The sequence below is a fragment of the Pelophylax lessonae genome, assembly GCF_965119305.1.
Source record: "Pelophylax lessonae genome assembly, chromosome: 5".
Lineage (NCBI taxonomy): Eukaryota > Metazoa > Chordata > Amphibia > Anura > Ranidae > Pelophylax > Pelophylax lessonae.
The window spans coordinates 450,833,189-450,857,850 of NC_138772.1; the positions used below are offsets into that span (position 1 = coordinate 450,833,189).

Genomic DNA, 24,662 nt, shown 5'->3' on the forward strand with positions numbered 1-24,662 from the left:
TTAGTTTGCATCCCTCAACACCTATTTGGAGCTACAGGACGCGTGTCAATGCATGACATGCTGGTAACAGCCAGGTTGACATGTCCCATGCCCAGCCCTTATGGCATGCTCCCTGCATTTTAACAGACGGTGGCTCCGACCACTTGCTTTCCTGACTGGCAACCTGTATTGGCATAAGTAGCACTGCAGAACAAAGCACAAATATGTTCCCTGCCAACCTATACATCATACTGCTGCCCATCCCAGGCAATGCTGCCAGACCCCCACACATAGTAAAAACTAAAAACCAATACATTTGTGGTGACATGACTCTTGAATAAAGGTCCAATATAAGGGAAACACAAGCTTTATTTTAAGTAGCCTGCAGTGTTTTAAAATGAGTGACATCACAACTAATGTAATTGCACTTAGTGTGGCCCAGGTCCATGTTTGATTTGTGTTTGACATTCCTGATGTAAATGAACATATCCTACAAGCATGTGCCAGGAGAGGCTTGGGAAGTACAAATTTCTCTGTAGTCTGAAAGTATATATGAAGTTTATTTAATTAGGTTCAGACACAAACTCTACAAACACAGCAGAAAAACGAACACGTATTGTTTTGATTAGATCCCCACAGCTATAATTTTGAATCAACGCTGCATATAGAAATATCTTATTAGCTAGACTGTAATCCCCTTTAAGATGTAAATAACAAGCAGCTAGCAATGATGAAGTAATCATAACTCCCTAGAGCTATTGCTTCAGTTCTACAGCTATTTATACACTGCCTGCTAACCCTTTAGGTCTTCTATGGAACTGAAATGCACTTGTCCTTTTTGACTTTAGGGTAATGTCACATGGGAGATTTACATGCTGCAATTTTGAAATTATATTTTCCCATGCGGAGTTGACATCCTTAGCATAGGTTTCAATGGGGATCATTCTTCACCAATCAGATGAAAGTTTTTTTTTTTTCCCTGAGATTGCTACATGCGTTACATAATATATGACATAACAATTCAGCACCTCAACACTGAACACAAAGGGAATTTTGTTTAAGAAATCATTGTGACAACATTCCTAAAGTGCCCCTGCAATCAAAGTACAACCTAAGGTTTTAATATGACAGTCTAAACCAGGGATCCTCAAACTACGGCCCTCCAGCTGTTGCAGAACTACACATCCCATGAGGTATTGTAAAACTCTTTACAATACCTCATGGGATTCACAGGCATGACTAGGCATGATGGGAATTGTAGTTCCTGAACATCTGGAGGGCCATAGTTTGAAGACCCCTGGTCTAAACCATTTCTGCACTGACAAGTAGCACTGGCACCGCCCGAGACTAGCCAGGTAGCCATGAAGCAGCCAAGGGCACTTCCTAAAAGCCCTACCTAGAGCCAAACACTGCCCGCACATTCATAGATGGAGCTGGCATGTCCAAGCAACAGTGATCAGCCAATATAAAAGCAGTGATCAGAGTTGCTTGAAAAGCCAGCGGTGCCATGCCCAGGTCAGTCCCTCAGTCTCTTATTAGTACTTATCTCTAGTGCCCATCCATGGGGGGGCTACACGAAAATCACCCACACTCTCTTGGTGGCTTGTTATTATCAGGATCCAGTGAAGGGGACAGCCATGAAAAAGCCTGTGGTTGGTCCAGGCTGCACAGGAGCCCGGACTATCATGATCTCTGTCTGACAGCTCCGGCTTTTATTATGCCATGTGCAAGAATGTAGAGCGCATTCCAGTGGCCAGCCTATCACTGCAGTGAGACCTAACAGCAAACAGTCTGCATTTCACTGCAACCCTGGATACCATGCAAAACGTTTTTTTTTTTTTTGCTGGGACAGACTCCTCAAAAGAAGGACTGTCCCCACCAAACAGGAACAAATGATAGGCTTAGATTAGATGCAAGCAGTGCTTGGCAGTAATTCTAGTGCTATATAAAATGAACATGTAAATTAGAGCTTGTTCACATGTGTGTCAATACCCTGTGTTTATGCGGCATTTATGCTTTTTGATGGTTTTACAACACTTTATAAACACAACAAAAACATGTCATAAACACATCATAAATGCTATAGGCATGTTAATGAACATTGAATCACACTGACATCTGCTAAACACTTGGGGTGTCAATGACACCCCCAGATCGATTCGCAGATCACAGTGCGAACTGTCAAATAATGCAGGAATCGGATCCCATAGGTGTGAACATTCATACGATCAGATTCCAGTGCGGAATCTGAAATCTGAAAAAAAGGTCCTGCACCATTTTGGTGCGAAGGCGATGCAATTTCAGCCATACAGTTTGCATGGCTGAATTTGCATCGCACAGAAATTGCATGTGATCTGCACAGCAATGCGGTGTGACCCCCAGCATTAGAGAGTATTTTCTTTTTAGGGAAAACCTCTTAATTCTCTATTAAAGCGAAGCTCCAGTCCCCATAATCAATTTTTTTTAAAAAGCTCCCGTGATTATTTTTACTTGTACATTTAAATTAGAATACTGTTAGAACAGTATTAATGCTGGTTAGTTTTAAATATTTTTGAGTACCTGATCTCGGAAGCAGGCAGAAGGCCATCTAGGATGTGGGCATCAGAAGTGTCCTTTTCCGAGATTTGGTGCAGCTGGCTACCCAGCATGCACCTCCCGATCTTGCGCCTGCGCAGTAATGCCACTGCGCGGCACAGTTTGTTTACTACAGGTTGCCATAGCTATGGCGGAGACGGAAGTACAGTCCCATTGTTATGGCAACCTGCCAATCACATTTCATTATTAGGCTTCGCAAAGTCTCCTAGGATAGATGACGCTGATATCCCAGGAGTCAATGGAAATTGCCTAATGATGTCATTGCCTGGGCGGCTGGGACAGGAAGTGTCGCCTGAAGATATATTAAAAAGGTATTTAGAAAAAAATTCCATTTAGCACTGTAACGCCAGGGGAAATTGGAAACATTGGAAGTTTAAAAAAAAAACCTGGAAATCCACTTTCAGTAATATTGGAAATGCGATGGCTCAAAAAAAATCAGTTTTTCAGCTCTGACTGTATCATGGGCCACAAGCAGCGAGCGCTCAGGCTATTTGAACAGGCACTGTTCATTATCTCAGATGTTAATAGACTGGGGACAGAGGATAAAAGCCACATTTTATAAAAAAAAAATAAAGTCAGTACCAAGGATCTAACCTTTCAATTTACTGTGTCAATACTTACGGAGTTTATTTCATTTTCAACAGGAGGAACTAAATCTGTATTGATTTTCTTCTTTGGTGCCGCTTGCTCAAACTTCATGACTTTTGGTTCAGGTGGGCTCTCTTTGGCTTCTGGCTTTGTCAGTGGCTTCTTGGGACTTTGCTTCACGGGTGGCGGCACATTTGCAACTGTTGATCTTTTGGGGTTGGAGTCTTCTTTAACAACCGAAGGCAATGATGGGTTCATATAGTAGTTGTGAAAGTCGGCATGCAGCTCCCCATTCCCTGTGCTGCTTGGATTGTGGCTAAAAGATGCCTTTGGTGATGGTTTAGAAATGGCCTCCTCTTTCACAGGAGCTTTAGGAGGTATGGGTTTAATGGAAGAAATAGGTAGATTTTCACTCGATGCACTTTTCCTTTCAAGATTGGCAGGTTGTACCACAACAGAGTTAGAATTTTTTCTCTTTAAATCCTGCGGAGGAGGCTTTGATGGCTCTTTCCTTTTTTCTTCTGGTGTTCTTGGAGGAGTTGTTCCTTTCCTGTAAAAATGTGGAGACTCTTTCGGAGATGGAGGCTTCTTAGGCTTCTCCTCAACAATCTCTTTTACCTCTACAACCTCTTGAAATCTTTGCCTGATATAATCTGGTCCTGAAAAAAATAAAGTCTAATATAAAATGCTGTCTTTGCAATTTAAATATACATGCATGATATGCACAGACCAAGATAAGCAAATGTTTTATTCATTTTCCAAACCATACTTTATCACAATTTGGGAAAATCTTCATCACAGTGAAAGTTAAATTAAGAAACCTTAACTGGTTAATATGTATTATTTTTACATTGAAATCTTTCAGATATAATATATAATGGAGAAGTGACCCAATGATGGTTGACTAGTGACACCTTCGCTCCTTTTTTTTTTTTTTTTTTTTCAAGGTATGCATGGTATGGAATGGCCACATGACCCCAGTTTATAAATACACTAGATAAACCACACTGTGATCATCTACACTTGTTTCTTAGAGTTCTTTGTCTGACCCTTGTACATAGCTAGCAGAATGGAGAAACATTACATTGTACAATGCAGCACATTCTAAGCTTTCTGTAAGTTTAAGGCAACCGAATATTGAAGACATCTTGATATGTAAAACATGATGCTCAGTGTGTTCCTGTAAACTTTCTCTAATGCTGGCTTTATACTGCACAATATCTGCAAGTGACATGGCCAAGCATTGTTAGCAATCAAACAGTAGAATAGATGTTGTCAAAGACTGGCTGAATAGGAAAGGGTCCCCAAGGGGGACATTTTTTCTCCCTTTTTGTCTTGGTGACCCCTCAGTCAATGGGGCAGGAAGTGATAGAAAATTAAACTTACAGATAATTAAGGGAGAACTACAGCCAAAGCTTTTTTAGCTGTACTTCCGCTGTGGATCACAGGAGTGCATTTTGTTCTGCACTCCTGTGACCCATTTTCAGCTGACAGTGGGCTAAAGCCTGCTATCTGCTGACGTCACAGAGCCAGTCTAGGTTTGGACAAGATAGCGAAAAGGATATCAGGATCCACGTGTCTGGAAGGGCACCCGGCTCAGGCTCTCAGCGAGTTGCTGAGAGCCTGAGCCGGCCACTCCTGCCCCCTTCATAACCCCCCCAGTGCTCCAGTGAGCGGGGATGGTTATAGAGAGAGGTGACTGACCATTATCAGCTCACGGAGCTCTGAGAACCGAGCGATCGGTGGTGTTTGATCGTTCGTTTCTCAGTGTTAGAGCCAGCGGGGGACTGATGCTGCATCCACATAGGTAAGTATGATTCTGCAAAAAAATACTTCTCTTTTCAACCTTTTCTACTCTTTCCAGAATTAAAGAGAAAGCTCAACTTTTTGTCCAACTTTAAAGCACCCTTGTGGCCCACTGAAAGGTAGTGAACTGACTCCAAGGAAGTACAGGCTCCTCCAGAGGCATTTTCATATGCAAACAGTCACCAGAGCTAACATGTTTGCAGTGTAGCCTGCCAGCTCACATTTCCTTTGCCTTATGGCCACTTTATTAAGACGGTGTGGAGAGTTGGTTACAATATGGCCGGGAAAGATCCAAATTAGCCAGTAGTGTAGTATAAAACACAGTAGTTTTTTTTTTTTTTTTAACGGTTTGTTTTGCTCTTTACTAATGAAAGTTTAGTCTTGAATTGAAATGGTATTTCCACTTCTACAGAAAAAAACAGATAACACCTACTTTATATTTGTTACAAGTCCTTATTTCCATAACATTACATTACAAAGAAATTAAATTTAAAATTGCTGATTACATTTTACTAACTTACTGAAGTTTTCCTCTGCTATGCAGATGTCATTAACAGTTGTAAACTAGATTTGAACAATGTCTAATTTAGCAAACACTTAATCTAGAAGCTTGACTTTGCATTGCATGCATGCATTTTGTGTTGATGAGAGGAAACTTAATAGGGTTGATTTACTAAAACTGGAGAGTGCAAAATCTGGTGCAGCTCTGCATGGGAGCCAATCAGTTCAGCTTGTTCAATTAAGAGTTGGCAAGAAAACCTGGAAGCTGATTGGTTTCTATGCAGAGCTGCACCAGATTCGGCACGCTCCAGTTTTAGTAAATCCCCTCCAATGTGTCCATCTTTGTCAGCGGGGACAGACTGAGTTTCCTTTAATTTCCCATGTTCACAGTAACTTGCAGTCTGCCCCAACAAACACCTAGAACGGTAAGAAAGCTATAGTAAAACAAAGACCAAGTCAGCACTCAGAAGAAATCAGGCAGCTAGCATAAGTGGTCAATATAAAAAAACCTCTGTCAAAAATGTAATATAATGCAGCACCCAAACATTCAACCGATATTTTCAGTAGTGACAAATTAATTGAAATTATATGTGTTACAATTCATAAAGTTTGTGCATCAATTCATGCTTCTCTGTGCAAAACCACAAATAATTAAAATAGAAATATAAATATCTCTTACAGGTGTCCCTTATTTCATTCCTATAAACCACCAATTCATCAATTGCATTGTAAAGTGCACTTTGTCATATCTGTGCAATCTTTCCAGTGAATGCATTTCTCAGTAACATGTCACCAAACCACCACAGCCACCATCACTCTGAACTCACCGGAACCAATGGGTGCATTAATGTAAGCACCACAAGCATTTTATACTTTAACGCAGATGGGCTCTCTATCTGTCTACAGCCATGATCCCATTAAGATCAATAGGCTGTACCACACTTTACCACTGGTGGTAATCTAATTGAGGTTATGGCTAAATGAAAGCATGCTCACAGACTGGAGCGGATAAAAGTATCATAGCATGGTACTTTATTAAATCTTTGCTGCATATGACAATCCATTTGGCAGAAATGTAAATATCCCCACTCACACAAATAGCTGCCTCATGAGCTCGATGCGGCGTCGTGATGTAGGCACGCAAGCTCTGCCCAACGTGTCTTATTTCATTATTTTTACAGTATACTGTGTTAGTGGCACCACAAACACAGTGGAGTTTTCCCAAATTTGAGCCCAAAAGTGGAAAAACACTTAAGACATCTATCATAACTCATTTTTGTTTAATTTCCTAGGGGACTCAAGTGCATATTAGCACTTGTTTACATTCAAATCCTTTTGTTTCTAAGCAGCGTGGTTAAACAGGTTTCCCCCCTCCTCCCACAACGCTGCTAGAAAGGAGACGGATTTGTGATTGACAGCTCTGGTCTCTGACAGCAGAGGCCACTCCAGAGACCAGCACTGACATTCACAAAAACAGATTACACAGCCTGCAGCGCTGGGTGTTTTTTCAGGGTTTCCACAGCTACAGGGATTACACAGCCTGGCCGATGGATGACACAGCACTGCAGCGCTGGGTGATCTTTCTGCTTTATGTGTTATACATGGCACTGGCCCAACATTACTGATCACTCATTTAATAAAGTGAATGCTCACACAGCACTGCTGCACTCTGTCACTCGTTAGTTTGGCTGTATATGTGTACGAGCAGCCACTGATAGACAGAGATCTCTGATCTGTTAGTATTATGAATGAATGATCAGCACTGCCTGTTCATTCATAAAAGTAAAGGTTGCTAGTATTATGAATAAATGATCATTCATAAAAGTAAAGGATCATCTAGAGCTGTGGCTCTGTGTAATGTATCTGCAGCTGCTTGTACACACAAGGCATGTCGTTTACACAGAGCCAAAACTCTGAGTGATCTTTTACTATTATGATTGGACAAGCAGCACTGGTTGGTAATTCATAATTGTGAAGATCACTCTGCTTGGAGAGGGGCGTGACTCTATGCTGGCCGTACCTACCCCCCCCCCCCCCCAATAGGAATGCCCATATATTGGGCTTCAAAAGAGGATAAAACTAAAGCCAGCAGATAGAGGTGTGTTTAGGGGGAAAAGGCCGCCTATCAAAATGTGAAAAATTGCTATATGCACTTGGGAAGTTAGGGAAAAAAAATGTAGTTCCTATTTAGGCTCCAAGCATTTGAATAATTTACCTCTTCCCCCCCCCCCCCCAATGAATCTGAAGACAGCTAGCAAAGCTGGAAGTGGGTAACTTATCATAAATGTATCATACTTTGTTTGATCACTAATTGGGGACTACTACACACTTACAGATGCTTGTTTATGTTGCTTGGACTGACTTACTGCCACGGACCATACTGTCACAGCTCCCGGGGAAGATGCTCTCAACACATCTTCAGCTCCCATTTCTACATATTGTACCTATAGTTGTTCTGTAAGTATCAACAAAGGGATGTTCCCTCTTCTCTTTCTTCCTCCCATTCCTTTCCCGTTTTCCCCTTACTCCCTCCCTCCTTCGGCCTACTGGTAGACCATATTAATAATTGTGTATCTAATTGCAGATACGTAAATATACACTTTGCATCTGCTCCTGATGAGTGGATCAATCCACGAAATGCGTAGAGCTATTTTTGGATGCAATGTTCTAACAATCATGTGCTTATCAGCAGATCACGTTTATGAATTTTACATGTTTTGCAATTATGATTCCTACGTTTTCATGTTGATGTTAGATTAGAGAGGTATCTAGGTCATCATTGATATCACTAAGTTCAATAGTATTATGTTACGATGGAATATGTCGATATATATGTACCAATAATGTGTTATTAACCAGCAATACTTTTTATATTATTATGTCATGATGAAACATGTGTATATACAACATGTATATTGATGAATTAATAAAGGTGATACTATATGTTTGTATCATGCTATGATCTAATGTGTACATATAGGTATGAACACACGTTCATACTTATTTGGTATGAATTACCAAATGTACGTTTTTGGATTTACCGATTTCTCTCAGATTGCCGCTGCAGGTTTCATTTAAAGTCCCAACTTCCACCTGTTTTTATTTAACTTATCATAAATGTTTGATGCAACTCTGATTTGCTTCTCTTTGGCAAGAGTGACCCAGTACACTGCAGCAGTCAAGGTTTTGGGGGCCCAGCCCAGAACATTTTGAAACTGAAAGCAAATGTGAATTACACTGTCATGACCTGTTCTTCTAATCTATCCCTAAACTAAACCTAACAATCAAAACTGACCATTATCCTTACCCAATATAAAACTTTAATATAAAACTGAAACTGTAACCTAACCCTAAAAAGTTAAACCTACAGCCCAACATCTAGAAACAGGTTACATGTTAACAGTTCACAATATTCCTCCCACTAACCTTGATCTTTAGCCTCTCAAAATACTTACTGAGCTTAATCCTAACCATATCATAAATCTTTAACATCCCCCAAAGCTAGATAAATCTCAAACATCTGAACTCACTTTTTTGTGAGAACAGCCCCGCACTGCATCATATCATAAAACCTATATGTCTTTTTTTATTCAGGTGTCACCCTACTGGGATTTAGAAGGCATGGAGACATTGCTGGAAAAAGTAGATGGAGGGCACAGAGAAAGCTCATTAAAAGTGACTGGTGCTTGTTGGCAAGTTGAATCAAAATATAATCAGAAGCTCCGGTGGTGAGATAACTCTTGGAGAATACTGTGGTTGTCCAAACTGTTGCATTTACTACAGTGCCAACTGCCAAGTGATGGTCTATTACTATTGCTTTCTTTGTGTTATCTCCAAAACTGAATAAACAGATAATAGGGGGATTTACATTTCAGAGACTCACACTGACGCATTTGTAATGGCCTTCTTAGAGCAGATGGAGACAAAAATATAGCAGAGAAACCAACATCTGAATCTTAAGAAATATCAACAGTCCGTGGCCCATTTGATGTCCTGAAGTCCACACATATATACACACACACACATATATATATATATATATATATATATATATACGCATGTATATATATACACATACACACACATATATATATATATATATATATATATATATATATATATATATATATACACAGTAAACCCCCCTCCATTGCGGGGGTTACGTTCCGGACCCACCCGCGAAAAGTGAAATTCCGCGAAATAGAAAAACCCTATTAAAATGCATTGTAGGCATGTTTATTTTACTGTCACTGTACGTGTAGAAGCATTTTAAGGTCTTTAAACACACTTTTAAAACAATAGAAACTCATTTAAACACATAAAAGATACTAAGAGACATAGCAAGAGCTATGGAAAACACAAAAATATTTCATTTTTAATGATTTATATAGTAAAATAACATTACAAAAAAAAACGCGAATTACCGGGACCGCAAAAACTGAACCGCGATGGAGCGGGGGATTACTGTATATATATATATATATATATATATATATATATATATATATATATATATATACACACACACACACACAGTTTTGAAGAAAGATAGCCTTTAATCTGATTTTATACTACAACCTCTGATCAACTAGTTCTGTGTAATCTCTGATTTAGGGAACTGCACAGGACAGAATTAAAAGCCAGGGAGCATATTTGTACTGATTTGTTGTGAATTTAAATTCTGGATTAGAAAATGACAGCTTGCAGGCACAAGATGCATTGCAAGAATACACAAGCCCTTCAGCAGGTAAGGTATATGCCTTAAGTGAGCTAAAACACAATACTTGTCAAAATTATTTTGCACAAAATGCAAATATCCCATAGTGAAAATAGTTCACTCATCTTGCCATAAAGTGATGTCTTATAACAGCATTTTATGAGCCATATAGCTTAAACGAATCCCTCTCTGTGACCTTACAAGCTGTCACATTCTATTAACGGTTATTAATAAAATCTTCACACAATATCATATTCAATACCCTTCTGTACTCTGTAAGCCCTCTGGACACTAGTAAAGCCTATCATGGCATGCAGCACTTGTTTTAGTGTCACCTAGTACATTGGAGACTTGTGTGCAGTGAAAGAGCGGTTTATATCTCAGGCAGACTAAAGCAATTTTCTCTATAAGAGATGTATTATCCATGTTGTCACTGCACAAAGCATCTTTGTACTTCACAGCATCAATCATGTTTGAGAGGGGAAGTCTCTAATCCTTCAAACAAGCAGTCACATTAAAATACAAAAAGTAAAGGGAAAGAATGGATTATTAAGACGCATTGATAATTTACCGGAGTTGATAAAGCCAATCTCTTTCAGATGCAAGGAAAGACTCATTCTCTCTCTCAAGACAATACTGTGTTTGTCTTGTTAACAGATTCTAGCTCTAGAAACTGACAACTTGGCAAAAAAATGACTTCCTGAAGGCACTGCAGGTAGTTTGCACAAACAAGCTGGATGCACATTACTTGTTTCCAACATCAGGGATAATGCACCACTCTGCAGTAGGTCATAAAAGTGTTAGGAATCAGTGCAGTGCTCCAAGACCATATCAAAGACCAAAACTACCGCAGAATGTGCTTCTAAAGAGGTCACAGAGTTTAAAAAGGACTTCTGATATACTAAAGCTGCCAATGCACTGATAGATTTTTTTTGCCAGCCAACCTGGACAAACTAAGTGGATGGAGAAAATGCAATTTGACAGATGCACCTGCTGTGGTCAGAACAGATTGATCAGAAACATTTTCCCACACGTCTCTTAGGCTGGCCATACACTATACAATTTTCTTATTCAATTTCCTTTAGATTTACCTCAAACTATGTAGTGCAAGGGCCTGTCTGATTACATACAAATTGAAAGTGTTTAGGTTTGACCCTATATCACATGGTTTTGGTAAATCTAAAGCAAAGTTGAACAAGAAAATTGTATAGTGTATGGCCAGCCTTAAACTTCTGTCGATCAGGAAAAGCCACACACTGATCTAAATTAGTCTAGACCCTAATAAACCAGACACATTTTTAACAGTGTATGGCCAGCTTAAAGGAGAAATATGGCCACAGCTTTTTTGGCTATACTTCTATGGATAAAGAGATGTACACCGCTCAGGCAGCTGGAACTTCCCAGCCAGTCATGGGTGCAGGACCTCGGATCGCCACCGCAAACAGGATACAAGAGAAATGGCCGCACAGCAAGCGTGCTTGTGAGTCGTGTGAAACATGTCTACCATACATTTTGCTGTACCTTGCATCCTTGTTCAATAAAGCCTTTCATCGTGAGCCATCGCTTGCTGTGCGGCCATTTCTCTTGTACACTTTTATGGATCAAAGGATTGCGATTTGTTCTGAATTCCTGTGTCCTGTTTTAAGGCCCGCTGTCAGCTGACGTCACTCAGCTGGTCCATGTTTGGGAAAGATCCTAACCATATGATTGGCATTCCCCCAGATGTCTGGACCGGCACCTGCTTAAGCCTCTCAGTGATCCGCTGAGAGCCTTAGCCAGCCCCTCCCGCCCCATCCACAGCAGGCGCTCCAGTGAGCGCTGGATGGGAGAGCAGAGAGCCACTGACTGAAAGTCACAACTCTCTGCTCAGAGCACAGGGGGAGAACTGAGCGATCAACTGTGTTTGATCACTCAGTTCTCACTGCAGAGTCAGTGGGGAACAGTTGCAGCATCAGATCGGTCTCAGGGAATCACTGTGAATAATTGCTATATCTATAATACATGGTAAAATATTAGTGTGGTAGTCATTCAGAAGAATGCTTCTGATTGATTCAGTGAACCCCCCTTTACACAAAGCTAAAAAGACCAATAGTGTCAGTTGTTACATATCTGAGTGGCAGAGATTGGTCAAGGATCCCCTAGCAGCTTCTGGAGGAACCCTGGTTGAGAAAAGCTGCTCTAATACATATCCTTAGGTCACCCCTTGCAGTGACGTGCGGAGGAATTTGAATCCAGGAGAGCCATTTGACAGTATTACGCTATGGGAGCTGTCCTTTCTCTCCATATGATTATTAATCCCTGAGAGGAGTGGGTACGATCGAGGAAGGAGCTGGAGTGAGACCTCTCTCCATCTGGGCTTGACCTTCCGCTCACTATGATCCCTGTAATAAGGATCATGGTGTTTTGGTAAGAGGCCAATTCATTTCTTATGGTGGTGGCTGTCTTTACACTGGGCTTCTGACTGTGGAAAACTTGCATGTTTGCATCTGGGACTACACAGCACAATCTTTGTGGAATCTCTCTACTATTATCAATATGAATTATGCTGTCCTGCATGATTACATCATGAAAAAATTAGTGCTGCTCAGCACCCTGCTCCTGCGTTCAGAACCTGGTCCTCAGGCTGCCTTTATCTCGGAACTTGTATTTATACTTGGCATCCACTATGGCTAGGCCCTCTACGACCGGGGTGGTCGACCAGACACTGTAAATACAAAAAAAAGAAAGGGCGCACCAGCCTAGCACATTATCCTCAGCGAGTTTACTGATAATAAAGGGTAAAAATCAGCTACTCACAAACATACGTGGAAGTCAAGCATTTCAATTCCATTAAGCAGCAGCTTTACAGGAGTCCAATATCTCATAAAAGCCGAGGGCTGACGCGTTTCGAGGCCGTGCCTCTTCCTCAGAGCCTCTTATTTACAATGATTACATCATGGACTGATGGACTCAATATTTATTTATATTAAAAGTTTATAGCGCTACACCATTCACTATGTACTATATTCTTTAGATCTGGTTTCTTTGATTCAGGATCAGGTGTTGGCAGCTGTATTGATTGTTTTAAATGCAATCAAGTGTGTTATCTTCATTAAGCGCAGCAACCCTCTTACAATGTCCTGAGCAACACTCTGGACTGCTTACCGGATGCTACTTTAATTCAATAAATATCTGAAATTAACTTTAGTGAGGCGCACATTGGTACTAGGCATTCCGAGCCACACACTCAAAAGTTGTTCCTAGCCTCCTAGAAGCTTCAGGCATTGCTTTCAATCTTTATGTATACAAATTCCTCCTATATTATTCTCCAGAACATGAAATATATGAAAATTAAATAAATAAATAATGAAGAATGAAAACCGTTCATACTGGCCACAGTAAATGTAAAAGCTGGGATTAACATCGTAAAAAATTGTGATGTAACTCTTCAGCACCTAACAAAAAAACAAAATATCAGTTTTAGACTAGGTTCGCAATACCGTCTCTGTAAAGCTATTTGCATTGAATTGTGGCTAAGCAGTGGCTTCTAGGGGTTCAGAAGTCGATTCTGCCCCTCCTGAATGTCTTTTCTTTGCCAAACAATGATTTAAAATGAAAAAAAAGCACCATAATTAAAGTCAAAGGTGGTTTTGGCAGTTGTAGTGCAGCTCAGTTGGCTTGAATGAGCGATTTTGACAGTCATGTTGGATTTTCCATGCATGTGATGCTTAGTCATGTGTACTGCCCTCTTCAGCTGAATATTACGCTTTAGATGAGTGGTCAAGGACAGTTAAATGGCAGCTCAACCAATATAATCACCCCCTTTCAAATATTCACATGTTGTTGCTTTGCAGCCTGAAATTAAGACAGACACAGTTTTTGTTTTATCCAGCTGTATTTGCAACATCCAAGTGAAAGATGTAACACTAACATGTCAGAAGAAAATTCAAAAACAGGATCACTGAGTTGGAAAAAGCCCCTTCAAACCAATTACCTTCTAAATGGCCCGCAAAGCCATTTGACTTTCAACTGTGATCAGCTGTGGGCATTTTGATTAGCTCAGCATGAAAAGAGCTTTCCTGGACCATTGCAGTCCCTGGTAGTGAAACTGAAGCAATCAACTATGGGTGGCAAGACACTGTCAAAAGATCTCTGGGATAAAGTTGTGGACAGGACATGGATACAAAACCATTTCAAAGGCTTTATCAATAGCTAGAAGCACAGTGAAATCTATTATTAAAAAGTGTAAGGTATTTGGTACAACACAGACCCTCCCTGGATCAGAGAGAGGCCTACTATGGAATTTATGACAAAGAGTGGTCATAGTGTGCATGTGACAAAAATATCACAAATTCTCCACAAACGTGGCTTGTATGAGAGGGTTGCAAGAAAGGCCACAGGCAGTCACGGCCAAATTGCCAGGTTGTATCTTGAAGATTCTGAGGCCACATGGATATGTCAGATGAGATGAAAATTACATTATTTGGCCTCAACACCAAACGATATGTCTGGTGGAAATCCAATACAGCTCACCATCCAAATAACACAATTCCTACAGTAAAGCATGGAGGCAGTAATATCCTGTTATGGGGGTATTTCTCTGCAGCAGGGACTGGAGCACTTGTCGGGACAGAAGGAAAATAATAAATACCATCAAATTCTTAAGGGAAATCTGCTGCCAGAAAGATGTCAATGGGAAGAAGGTTTACCTTCCAACATGACAAGGACCCAAAACACACAAAAATGACCACACAGTGGTTAAAGGAGAAAAAAGTGAATGTCCTTGCATTGCCAAGTCAGAGCCCAGACTTAAACCCCATTGAACAACTGTGGAATGAGGTGAAGACTGCAGTCCAAAAACAGTCACCATCAAATGTAACTGAACTTGAGCAGTTCTGCAAAAATGAGTGGGCAAATGTTGTCTATAAATAAGTCTAGATTTGCAAAGTTAGTAGACACATATCCCAACAGACTAAAGGCTGTAATTAAAAAGTGGTTCAACAAAATGCTGACACAAGGGGGTGATCCTTTTTTCAACTCAGTGATGTTGTTGAACTTTTTACATTTTTTTCTGACATATTGGTGTTATATATTTTACCTGTCTTTACCTGTCATCATATTAGGCTGCAAAGCAACACAATGTGATTATTTTAAAGGGGGTGGTTCTTTTTATAGGGCTCATGGGGGGCATTAGACCTAAATCCTGTTGGCGTCCACAAACTACTACAATCCCAGCCTGGCATTGTAACATTGTGAAGGAACCTTATTTACTAAATGGGTTGGGTGTACATGTTTGGCTAATCAATATATATTAGTAACAAAAAGGTTAAAAAAATTAAACCTGTGAGCTCAACATTTGGTGCAGACATAGTGCTTGATCCTATTGCATTAAAGTAACCCATGAAATTGGATGGGCTGCCTAATTCACCTATAATGTACAGAAAAAATTGAATGCACCATTTTTAGCAACGTAGCCTATCCTGATGCATGGTAGTGCATTACTGTGTGTTGAGAAGGTGGTTTGGGGTACCCTTGTGAATAAATGGCCTGCAGCACACAATGCGCATACTTATGTGCTTTACTGCACTGCAACAGTGTGAATCTTGCCAAGGGTATGAAGTAACTGCCTCTTGAGATTAAAAATTCTAAAAAAGGTGGGTTCTTACTTTGCTGTTGGGAGCTACAGCCTTCAGAGTCATCTTCAGCATTCAACATTCCTGGCCAGCCCTGCAATGACATAGGGACCCAAGGATGGAATCACGGTGCACGGCGCTGACACAACCAATTGTTGGATGATGAAGTTTACGCCTGAAGCTGGAGTTCCTGAAGACACTGTATTTGGAATTGACCACCCACCAGAGACACCAAAATGAATGGTCTTTTCCAGGAGCACTTTTTTAGAGGTCCTTTTTTTTTTTTTTTTTTTTTCCAAGCAACAGTCACTTTAAGGGCAGAGCTGTTGCAACACTGAAAGGATGCCAATGACTGTACTACCAAGTTGAATGAAAAAAAAAAGTGTTCTAAGTAACATGAAGCTGTGTGTTTAATGAGGAACAATGTTAATTTTCACCTGCTACATCACTTGCAGGCAGATTTTTTAATTCCTGCCAAAGCTTGCTATTTATAAAGGATCACAATGTACCCACATTGGCAAGCTTAATTAAGTGCCTAATTAAAACCTGAAATTGAGACAATAGAAACAATGAACCTTTGTGTATCTGCACACCATGTAGTAAACAATGCTGCCATCAGAAAGCATTATGATGATATTTGTGTGCACTGTGAGCGAATGATTGTTACAAATGGGCCAGGGACTATGTGAAACAATTTCTTTTGTTTTACAGTAGGCAGAGAAAAGAACAAAAATATTTATTTAAAATTAGGAAAAATCCACTCCCTTTTAAGCCAAATTCTATGGCACAAATGCACTGGCACCTTTCAAAAGCTGGTCAGAGCACTGCATGTGTAGAGCAATGGTTGTCAGTTTTAGCTTGCTTAAAGCAAATCTAAACTCAATCAGTAAAATCTCATATGCTGTAAGTTATTACATGTTATTGCTATTTCAATAGTTGTTTTTCATTTTAGTTTACATTATATAATACCTGGTGATTCAACAATGAAAGACCTCTTTCAGGCACTTCCTGTTATACAGTGACAACTGTCTACCAAATGTTCTTCTGCTTTATCACCCTATCACATGCAACTCTGGTAGAGATTACATTCTTCTGTGCTTGGTTGGGCATTGGTCAACTGTTATCTCTATCAGGAAGCCAGTCAAGAACAATGATGTGCAACTGATGGTGGTTGGTGCAAGCTCATAAAGGCAGAAAGTGGCTGAAAGAACATAGAGGAGATCAGTGGCACTGAGATGTAAAAGTAAAACAGAAATTTAAGAAAAAACAAAACAATAAATTGTTTTTTAAAAACCCAGTGTTGTGGCAATCTAATTGGTATCCAATTAAAGGAGAAGTACAGCCAAAGCTTGTTTGGCTGTACTTCTCCTATGGATCACAGAAATGGTTAGTTTTGCACTCCTGTGACCCATTTTCAGCAGAGAGCGGGTTGAAGTCCACTGTTTGCTGATGTCACAAGGTCGGTCCAGGCTCCGTGTCATCACGACCTACACCCGGCTGAGCCTCTCAGCGAGCCACTGAGAGCCTGAGTCGACTACTCTTGCCCCTCCACAGCTCAGCGCTCCAGTGAGTGAGGAGGGGGCTGAGCAGAGAGCTGTGACTAAGTCAACAGCACTCTGCTCAAGGAGCTGTGAGAATCAAGCGATCGGCAGTGTTCGATCACTCGGTTCCCAGTGCAGAGGCGCCAGGGGACAGATGCAGCATCGGACCGATGATGCATCTACCCAGGTAAGTATGAATTTTAAAAAGCCATAAACCTATACTTATATTTTAAGGTTTAGATCTACCTTACAGACCAGATTGTTAGCACATTTAGCAAACTTCTCACAGGGGTGTTTTGGGCAAGACTGCAGCCTTTTGTCATATGATCCTGTGTAGTGGAATCTCCCTCTTATGACCCAATGCTGCATAAGATCATAGACAGTTCTGAGAGACACGTGCTTGAAACAGTAAACAAACTCCCATTCATTTTTAAAAGATGAGGCTCAGAGAAATTAGTGGAGGAAGCCCGCAAATATAGGAACTTAGCTAGCAGGCTTTATGCAATAAAAAACAGCTAACGGGCCAATTCAAAATAAGGCAAGATCAGCTTCAGCCACTCTTTAATTTTTGCTCCAGATTTGCTCCATATCATCTCTTCTTCTGCTGATGATACAACTCCAATTTCAAAAAAGTAGGGGTGCTTTGTAAAATACTCATAATTGTTGTGATGGGGGTCACTTTGGTTGGGGGGACCCGTGGAACCCAGCTTACCTTAGAGAGGTTGGGAAATCCCTGTTTCAGCTCCCCAGGCCCCTCTTATGTGTAAGGCACCCTGTGTCTATTAGGGGCACAGGGTGACTGAGAAAATGGTGGACAACTACATAATGGACACTGAGAATATAGTTTGGATTACTTCAAATGTGACAGTAATATTTATCCCCAATATCCCCAAAGAAATCTATGATACAATATTTCCACTGTATCAGAATGATGGAACATTGTATGAGCTTTGCCTCAGACTATTGTAGGTAGGAGTCGGACAGTCTGCTACTGGGATCTCCTGCTATTGTCTGTTTAATAAGGTGTTCTGTGTTTATACTTAGGATAATGTGTATTGTAGTTTGAATTTGATGCCGGCAAGTCTGACCTGGAATGAGATCCCGGATTGTCCAAGTGGTTAGTTCATTTAACTTAATGTTTAGCTATAGTAATTATATTCCTGTGTACAGTTTGTATTATTAGTGTAATATGATCAGGAGGGGGATGTCCTCCTGTGGGGTATATATTCTGTGTGAGTTTGTTCAATAAAGAGTTCCAGATTTGCAGTTAAAACAAGTTCTGCCTAGTTCTTGGTTGAGATAGGCACCTAAAATATCTGGTTCCTATGTTCAGAGAGGAGGAAGTGGTATACTGACGGAAGCACTCAAGCACGGTACCGTCACAACTATTACTGAATATTTTTGAACAGATTTAAAATCTTTTGAAAAACTAGATGGTAAGAAACTAAATGTACTGATGCTGATGGTTTCTTTGTTTGATTTTTTAATTTATTTTTTTCCTTGTTTATTTGTTATAAAAAACGTCAAAGAAATAAAATCTGATATAAAAAAATCTACATAAAAACAGAATGCAATGATCTGAAAATCTCATAAAGCTATATTTTATTCACATTAGAAAACAGAAAACATACAAAATGTTTAAACTGAAAATGGCGGCAGCAGCTGAGCAAATGCCGGTTTTCCAGCCAGACTTTTCAACAGATGTCAGACCAATGACCGGCTTCTGTTGAACAGAAAGGACTACACACAGATCGAAATTCAACTGGTTCGATATGTGTATGCCCAGCTTTGCTTTCCACTTTTGTCATTTCGGCACCAAAACTGATCCTACACTCTTTTTTCCTCTTTTCAGTTCTTTATTCTTCTACATTACATATGGTTATATACTGTATGTACAGAGATGTGTGTCTAAATTATAACTAAAGGCAAAACATTCTTTAGTTTTAGTTTTGGATAGAGTGAAAAGGGATTAAAACACCTGTCAGTTAAAGTGTTACTAAACCCACAACAGTAAAATCAGTCTGTATATGCAGCAAAGCATGTTTGTTTTACTCACTATGGAGCCTGAGAGGTTAATCCTGTGCATTGTGTAAAAAGGCTGTTTTGATCCTGTCTCCTGATAGTACAGAGCAATGGAGGCACTCTGCACATGCTCAGTTTGGTGTGATTGCTAGAGAGTTTGTTTTTTTTCTTGGGATGGTGCATGTGATCAGCACAGGGCCAATCAACACTGTCCAGACAGAGGATCAGGGGTCCTGCAGCCTCATAGGAGAGTCAGAGTAGAATGAAAACTCCTCCTACAAGCTTTAACCAGACACTCATAGAAGTCATAAGACTACTATATACTGCTGATGAGAAAAAGTATTTAGTAGTTTATATTTACTAAAATAATTGCATTTCCATGTTCTGTGTGCTGTGTTTAGTAACACTTTATGATTCCCCCTCTCTATTTGTCCTGTTTACCATTATCATTGAAAGTGAAAGAAAAATTGCAAATTTTGGGTTGTCCCCAGTAAATAATTAAGGGGAAATCTTACAATGGGGACACTAGTTCTGATAACCTGGGGGGTCCCCAAGGAATCCCCTTAATTTGCAGGGATCTCCTCTTACTTCCTGTTTGGCTATGGGGAAAAATCTGACAGGGATTATAACCATTCCCTGCTTTATCCAAAATAAAAGAGTTTTGGCTATAGTTCTTCTTTAAATCTTGGATTGCCCGGGAAGACATCCCTGCATTGCTCTCTGAATGCAGACCTTTTCTGATCGCTACTTTCTATACTTGTACATATTAGGTGTTGTTAGAGAAAGTTTATGCTATTTTATGCTTTATTTTGCCTAGAGTTATTTTTTTTGCCACTACCCTAATGGAATACATCTGTAAAATTGCTTCATATGTCACTCTCCTGCTCCATACGATTTCTGGCTTTTGTACTTCCCATTTATTGCTACCCTGTACTTATCGTGAAAAACGTAATAAAAAGAAGGCAGTTATCAAAAAAGGAGAAAAAAATATGTCCATGCTTGACTGGAGTCTACCTTTAATCCTGTGATAAACTAGTCAGAAACAGAAAGAAACACAATCTATATTATAATTAAAGCTCTAAAAACATTTGTCGCGACTAGAATAAATGAGCACAAAGAAAAGCTGGGTTTAGTGACTTTTTAACTTAAAGTATTTGTCACCCTAACAAAAAAAAATGGATCCTGTTCCTTTAAAACATGGTTTACAGCACAGTGTTTGTGCTTTGTATTTGGTCCCTTGTATCAATCTGAAATACCTGGCTGATCCTGACTGGTTCTGCCCTCCCCTTCTAAACTGACCACGGTTTATCACGGCTGCTGAGCCCTGACACTCAGTATACGTGCCTCCATCATCCGCAGCTCACCTGTCCTCCTCTCCTCTCCCCTCCCTGCCTGTCAGCTAGTGGTCAGTTTACGTGCCTCCATCATCTGCAGCTCACCTGTCCTCCTCTCCCCTCCTTGCCTGTCAGCTAGTGGTCAGTTTACGTGCCTCCATCATCCGCAGCTCACCTGTCCTCCTCTCCCCTCCCCGCCTGCCTGTCAGCTAGTGGTCAGTTTACGTGCCTCCATCATCCGCAGCTCACCTGTCTTCCTCTCCTCTCCCCGCCTGCCTGTCAGCTAGTGGTCAGTTTACGTGCCTCCAACATCTGCAGCTCTCCTGCCCTCCTCTCCTCTCTCCTCCCTGCCTGTCGGCTAGTGGTCAGTTTACATGCCTCCATCATCCGCAGCTCACCTGTCCTCCTCTCCTCTCCCTGTCTGTCAGCTAGTGGTCAGTTTACATGCCTCCATCATCCGTAGCTCTCCTGTCCTCCTCTCCCTTCTCTGTCTGTCAGCTAGTGGTCAGTTTATGCGCCTCCATCATCCGCAGCTCACCTGTTCTATCTTCTCCCCTCCCTGCCTGTCAGCTAGTGGTCAGTGTTCATGCCTTGGTCATCTGCAGCTCTCCTGTCCTCTCTTCTCCCCTCCCTGCCTGTCAGCTAGAGACAGTGCCCGCCCCTCCCACCGCTGAAATGACTTTTAATATTTCATTAAATCCTGTGTGGTTAATAAGGCTGTGTGCCCAGTATCTGTGTTTTATAAAAAAATAAAAATGCCGTCTATACCTGATGATTGGCGCTCACGTGACTGGATGTCTCTCACCTCCTCTCCTACCAACTGACGTCAGGAAGGGATTTTTGGCCCCTCCTTCTCTAGCTGTCAGATCAGGAGAAAGAAGAGGCAGTCGGTCATGTGAGCACAAAGCTGCCCTCTGAAATCAAGTATAGATAGCATTTTTTTAATAAAACACAGAGACTGGGTCACACAGCATTAATAACCACAGATGATTATATGAAGATATGACAGTGGCTTAACAACCAATTTAAGTAAATGTGTATGCAAGTACAATATCACAAAATAAATTCACAATCTCTGTCCATCCAAAAAGAAACAAATAGTAGTGGGTAGAGCGGCATGATTATTCCTAAAAAAAAAATGTGATCTCAATTAGATCCCCCCCCCCCCCCACTCTCAATCCAGCGAAGTCTTAAAGGTTCTTAAAGGTTCCAGATTTTAAAAAAAATGTCAGTATTCAAAGCAGCCAAACTTGGCGTTTTGAATGCTTTTAAGTGCAAAGGATCTCTCCAAAGAAATACCTGACACGTGCCTATTACTGTCACATGGGATTTGTACATTCCTTGTGACAGCAATAAAAGGGATTAACATTTTTTTTTTATAAAAGGGACAGTGTAAAATTAAAAATAAAATAAATAAGAAAAAAAAAAATCTAAGCGCCCCATCCCTCCGTGCTCACTCACAGGAGTGAATGCATTTGTAAGTTGCACCTGCAAATGTAAACAGTGTTCAAACTAGTGATCGACCGATATCGTTTTTTTACCGCCGATACTGTGTTGGAGGGATCTGGGGGTCTGAAAGACCCCAAACCCCTCCTCTGCACTTAAAGCATTCAAAAGGCCAAGTGCAGCAAAAAAAGAGTGTGGTACATCCATTTCTGTAAATTCTCCACCACTATGCACTCACCAGAAAGCTAAAAGATAATAACCTTTTGAAGAACTCCAGCCTCACAGAGCCTCCACAGGATCCTCTTTAAATCGGGGTAACATGCGGCCAGGAAGGCATCCTATATGAGAGATACTCACCACACGGAGCTCAAAGTATGATATATAGTGTAGTATTTATTTTCCATTAGGATTAACCATAGAAACCAACATAAAATCAATCTGGAAATGGCGGTGTGACGTCAGCGTGTAAAGCTCCACCGAGACCCAGATCTGCCTTTTGAGAACATCAGGAAGACTAAATGCCGCGCCGAGGCAGGCCAGGAAGTAACATCATCCTGCATACTACACCCAGAAGTGACGCTGTATACAACCATGGAACAGTAAGGGACCGCTCGGCATGATAACATGGAGCAGGTACCAGAGGATCACTAACATCCAAGCGCTTAAACCTTAGTGCTAGGAGAAGCACTTTTTATTGAGTAGTTTTTTGTGATTGTTAAAAGCTTTTTATGGCAGTTTACTTTCAGTCCCTCCTGTACATGGTATGAGTTTATGTGGATGAAATACAAGTAAAAGGAGAAGAAAAGTGGTGTACCCTGGAAGTGGATGGTGCCAATAAAACCCTGTATAAACAAGCATATTAGGACTTACCTGTAGTGGGTGGTCATATACTTTTGGTGAGTTCTCTGTGTGGGTGGTGAAGGATAATTGAATCACAATGCCACAAATGCATTGTTTGTGTTTGAAGCAAAATATATGAAGACACTTGCATGAAAAGTATCTGCACTGAGACTTTACTGAGTGGCCTTAGAGCAGAGATCTCCAAACATTCTAAACAAAGGGCCAGTTTACTGTCCTTTAGACTTTAGGGGACTGTACTGTGCCCAGTGGGAGTAAACAATGACCCATCTTTGGTATTAGGGAGAGAAATAGTTGGTGTCAGTGGGAGGATGAGTGCCCCATTTTTGGTGTCCGTGAAAGAAATATTGCCCCATTGTTGGTTTCAGTTGGACGAATAGGGTCCTATTGTTGGTGTCAGTGGGAGGCATAGTGCTCCAATGTTGGTGTCAGGGGGGGAATAGTGCCCCATCGTTGGGGTTATTGGAAGGAATAGTGGCCCATTGTTGGTGTCAGTGGCAGGAAAGGGCTGCATCCAGCCCCCGGGCCACTGTTTGGAGACTCCTGCCTTAGAGCCATTGCAGATTGTAGGGATAATTGTATAAAGTATGTGGACATTAATTTATGTATAGACTTTTATTTATATGTTTAAAGAATATGGTAATGCACAAAGCAGTGTTGTGTTTTTGGTATTTTCACTTTTTTCCAAGCGCTGGTATACAATATTTAGGGTAAGTGCATCTAGTGTTTAAGGACATTTAGATGTGTTTACATGCTCAACAGCTCTGTTCATGAACATGTTGGTGATGGGATTTTATTTTCAGCCAGTAAATGGCCACCTACAGTAGGAACATAGGGATAGACCAATATGGTTTTTCCAGGGCCGATACCAATATTTTGTTCACAACGTATCGGTGTTGGCCAATATGGGCCGATATTCTGCACATTCAATTACACATCCAATACAGATTGACCAGTGCCCCAATCAGTGCAGACTGACCAGTTCCCCCATCAATGCAGAGTGACCAGTGCCCCCATCAATGCAGAGTGACAAGTGCCCCCATCAATGCAGTGACCAGTGCCCCCATCAATTCAGAGTGACCAGTGCCCCCAACAATGCAGAGAGACCTGTGACCCCATCAATGCAGAGTGACCAGTGCCCCATCAATGCAGAGTGACCAGTGCCTCCAACAATGCAGAGTGACCAGTGCCCCCATCAATGCAGTGTGACCAGTGCCCCCATCCAATTCAGAGTGACCAGTGCCCCTATCCAATGCAGAGTGACCAGTGCCCCCAAAAATTCAGAGTGACCAGTGCCCCCATCAATGCAGAGTGACAAGTGCCCCCATCAATGCAGTGACCAGTGCCCCCATCAATTCAGAGTGACCAGTGCCCCCAACAATGCAGAGAGACCTGTGACCCCATCAATGCAGAGTGACCAGTGCCCCATCAATGCAGAGTGACCAGTGTCTCCAACAATGCAGAGTGACCAGTGCCCCCATCAATGCAGTGTGAACAGTGCCCCCATCCAATTCAGAGTGACCAGTGCCCCTATCCAATGCAGAGTGACCAGTGCCCCCAAAAATTCAGAGTGACCAGTGCCCCCATCAATGCAAAGTGACCAGTGACCCCATCCAATGCAGAGCGACCAGTTCCCCCAACAATGCAGAGTGACCGGTGCCCC

General features: G+C 41.1%; 1 protein-coding gene across 1 annotated transcript in view; it reads right to left on the reverse strand.

The window, feature by feature from the left end:
* The window catches only part of JPH1 (junctophilin 1), a 176,203-nt gene that overhangs the window by 8,547 nt on the left and 142,994 nt on the right, over positions 1–24,662 (reverse strand). The window contains exon 4 of the mRNA XM_082259762.1: positions 3,196–3,821. Coding sequence (XP_082115888.1) covers positions 3,196–3,821 — 626 coding nt within the window. The remainder of the gene's footprint in view (positions 1–3,195; positions 3,822–24,662) is intronic.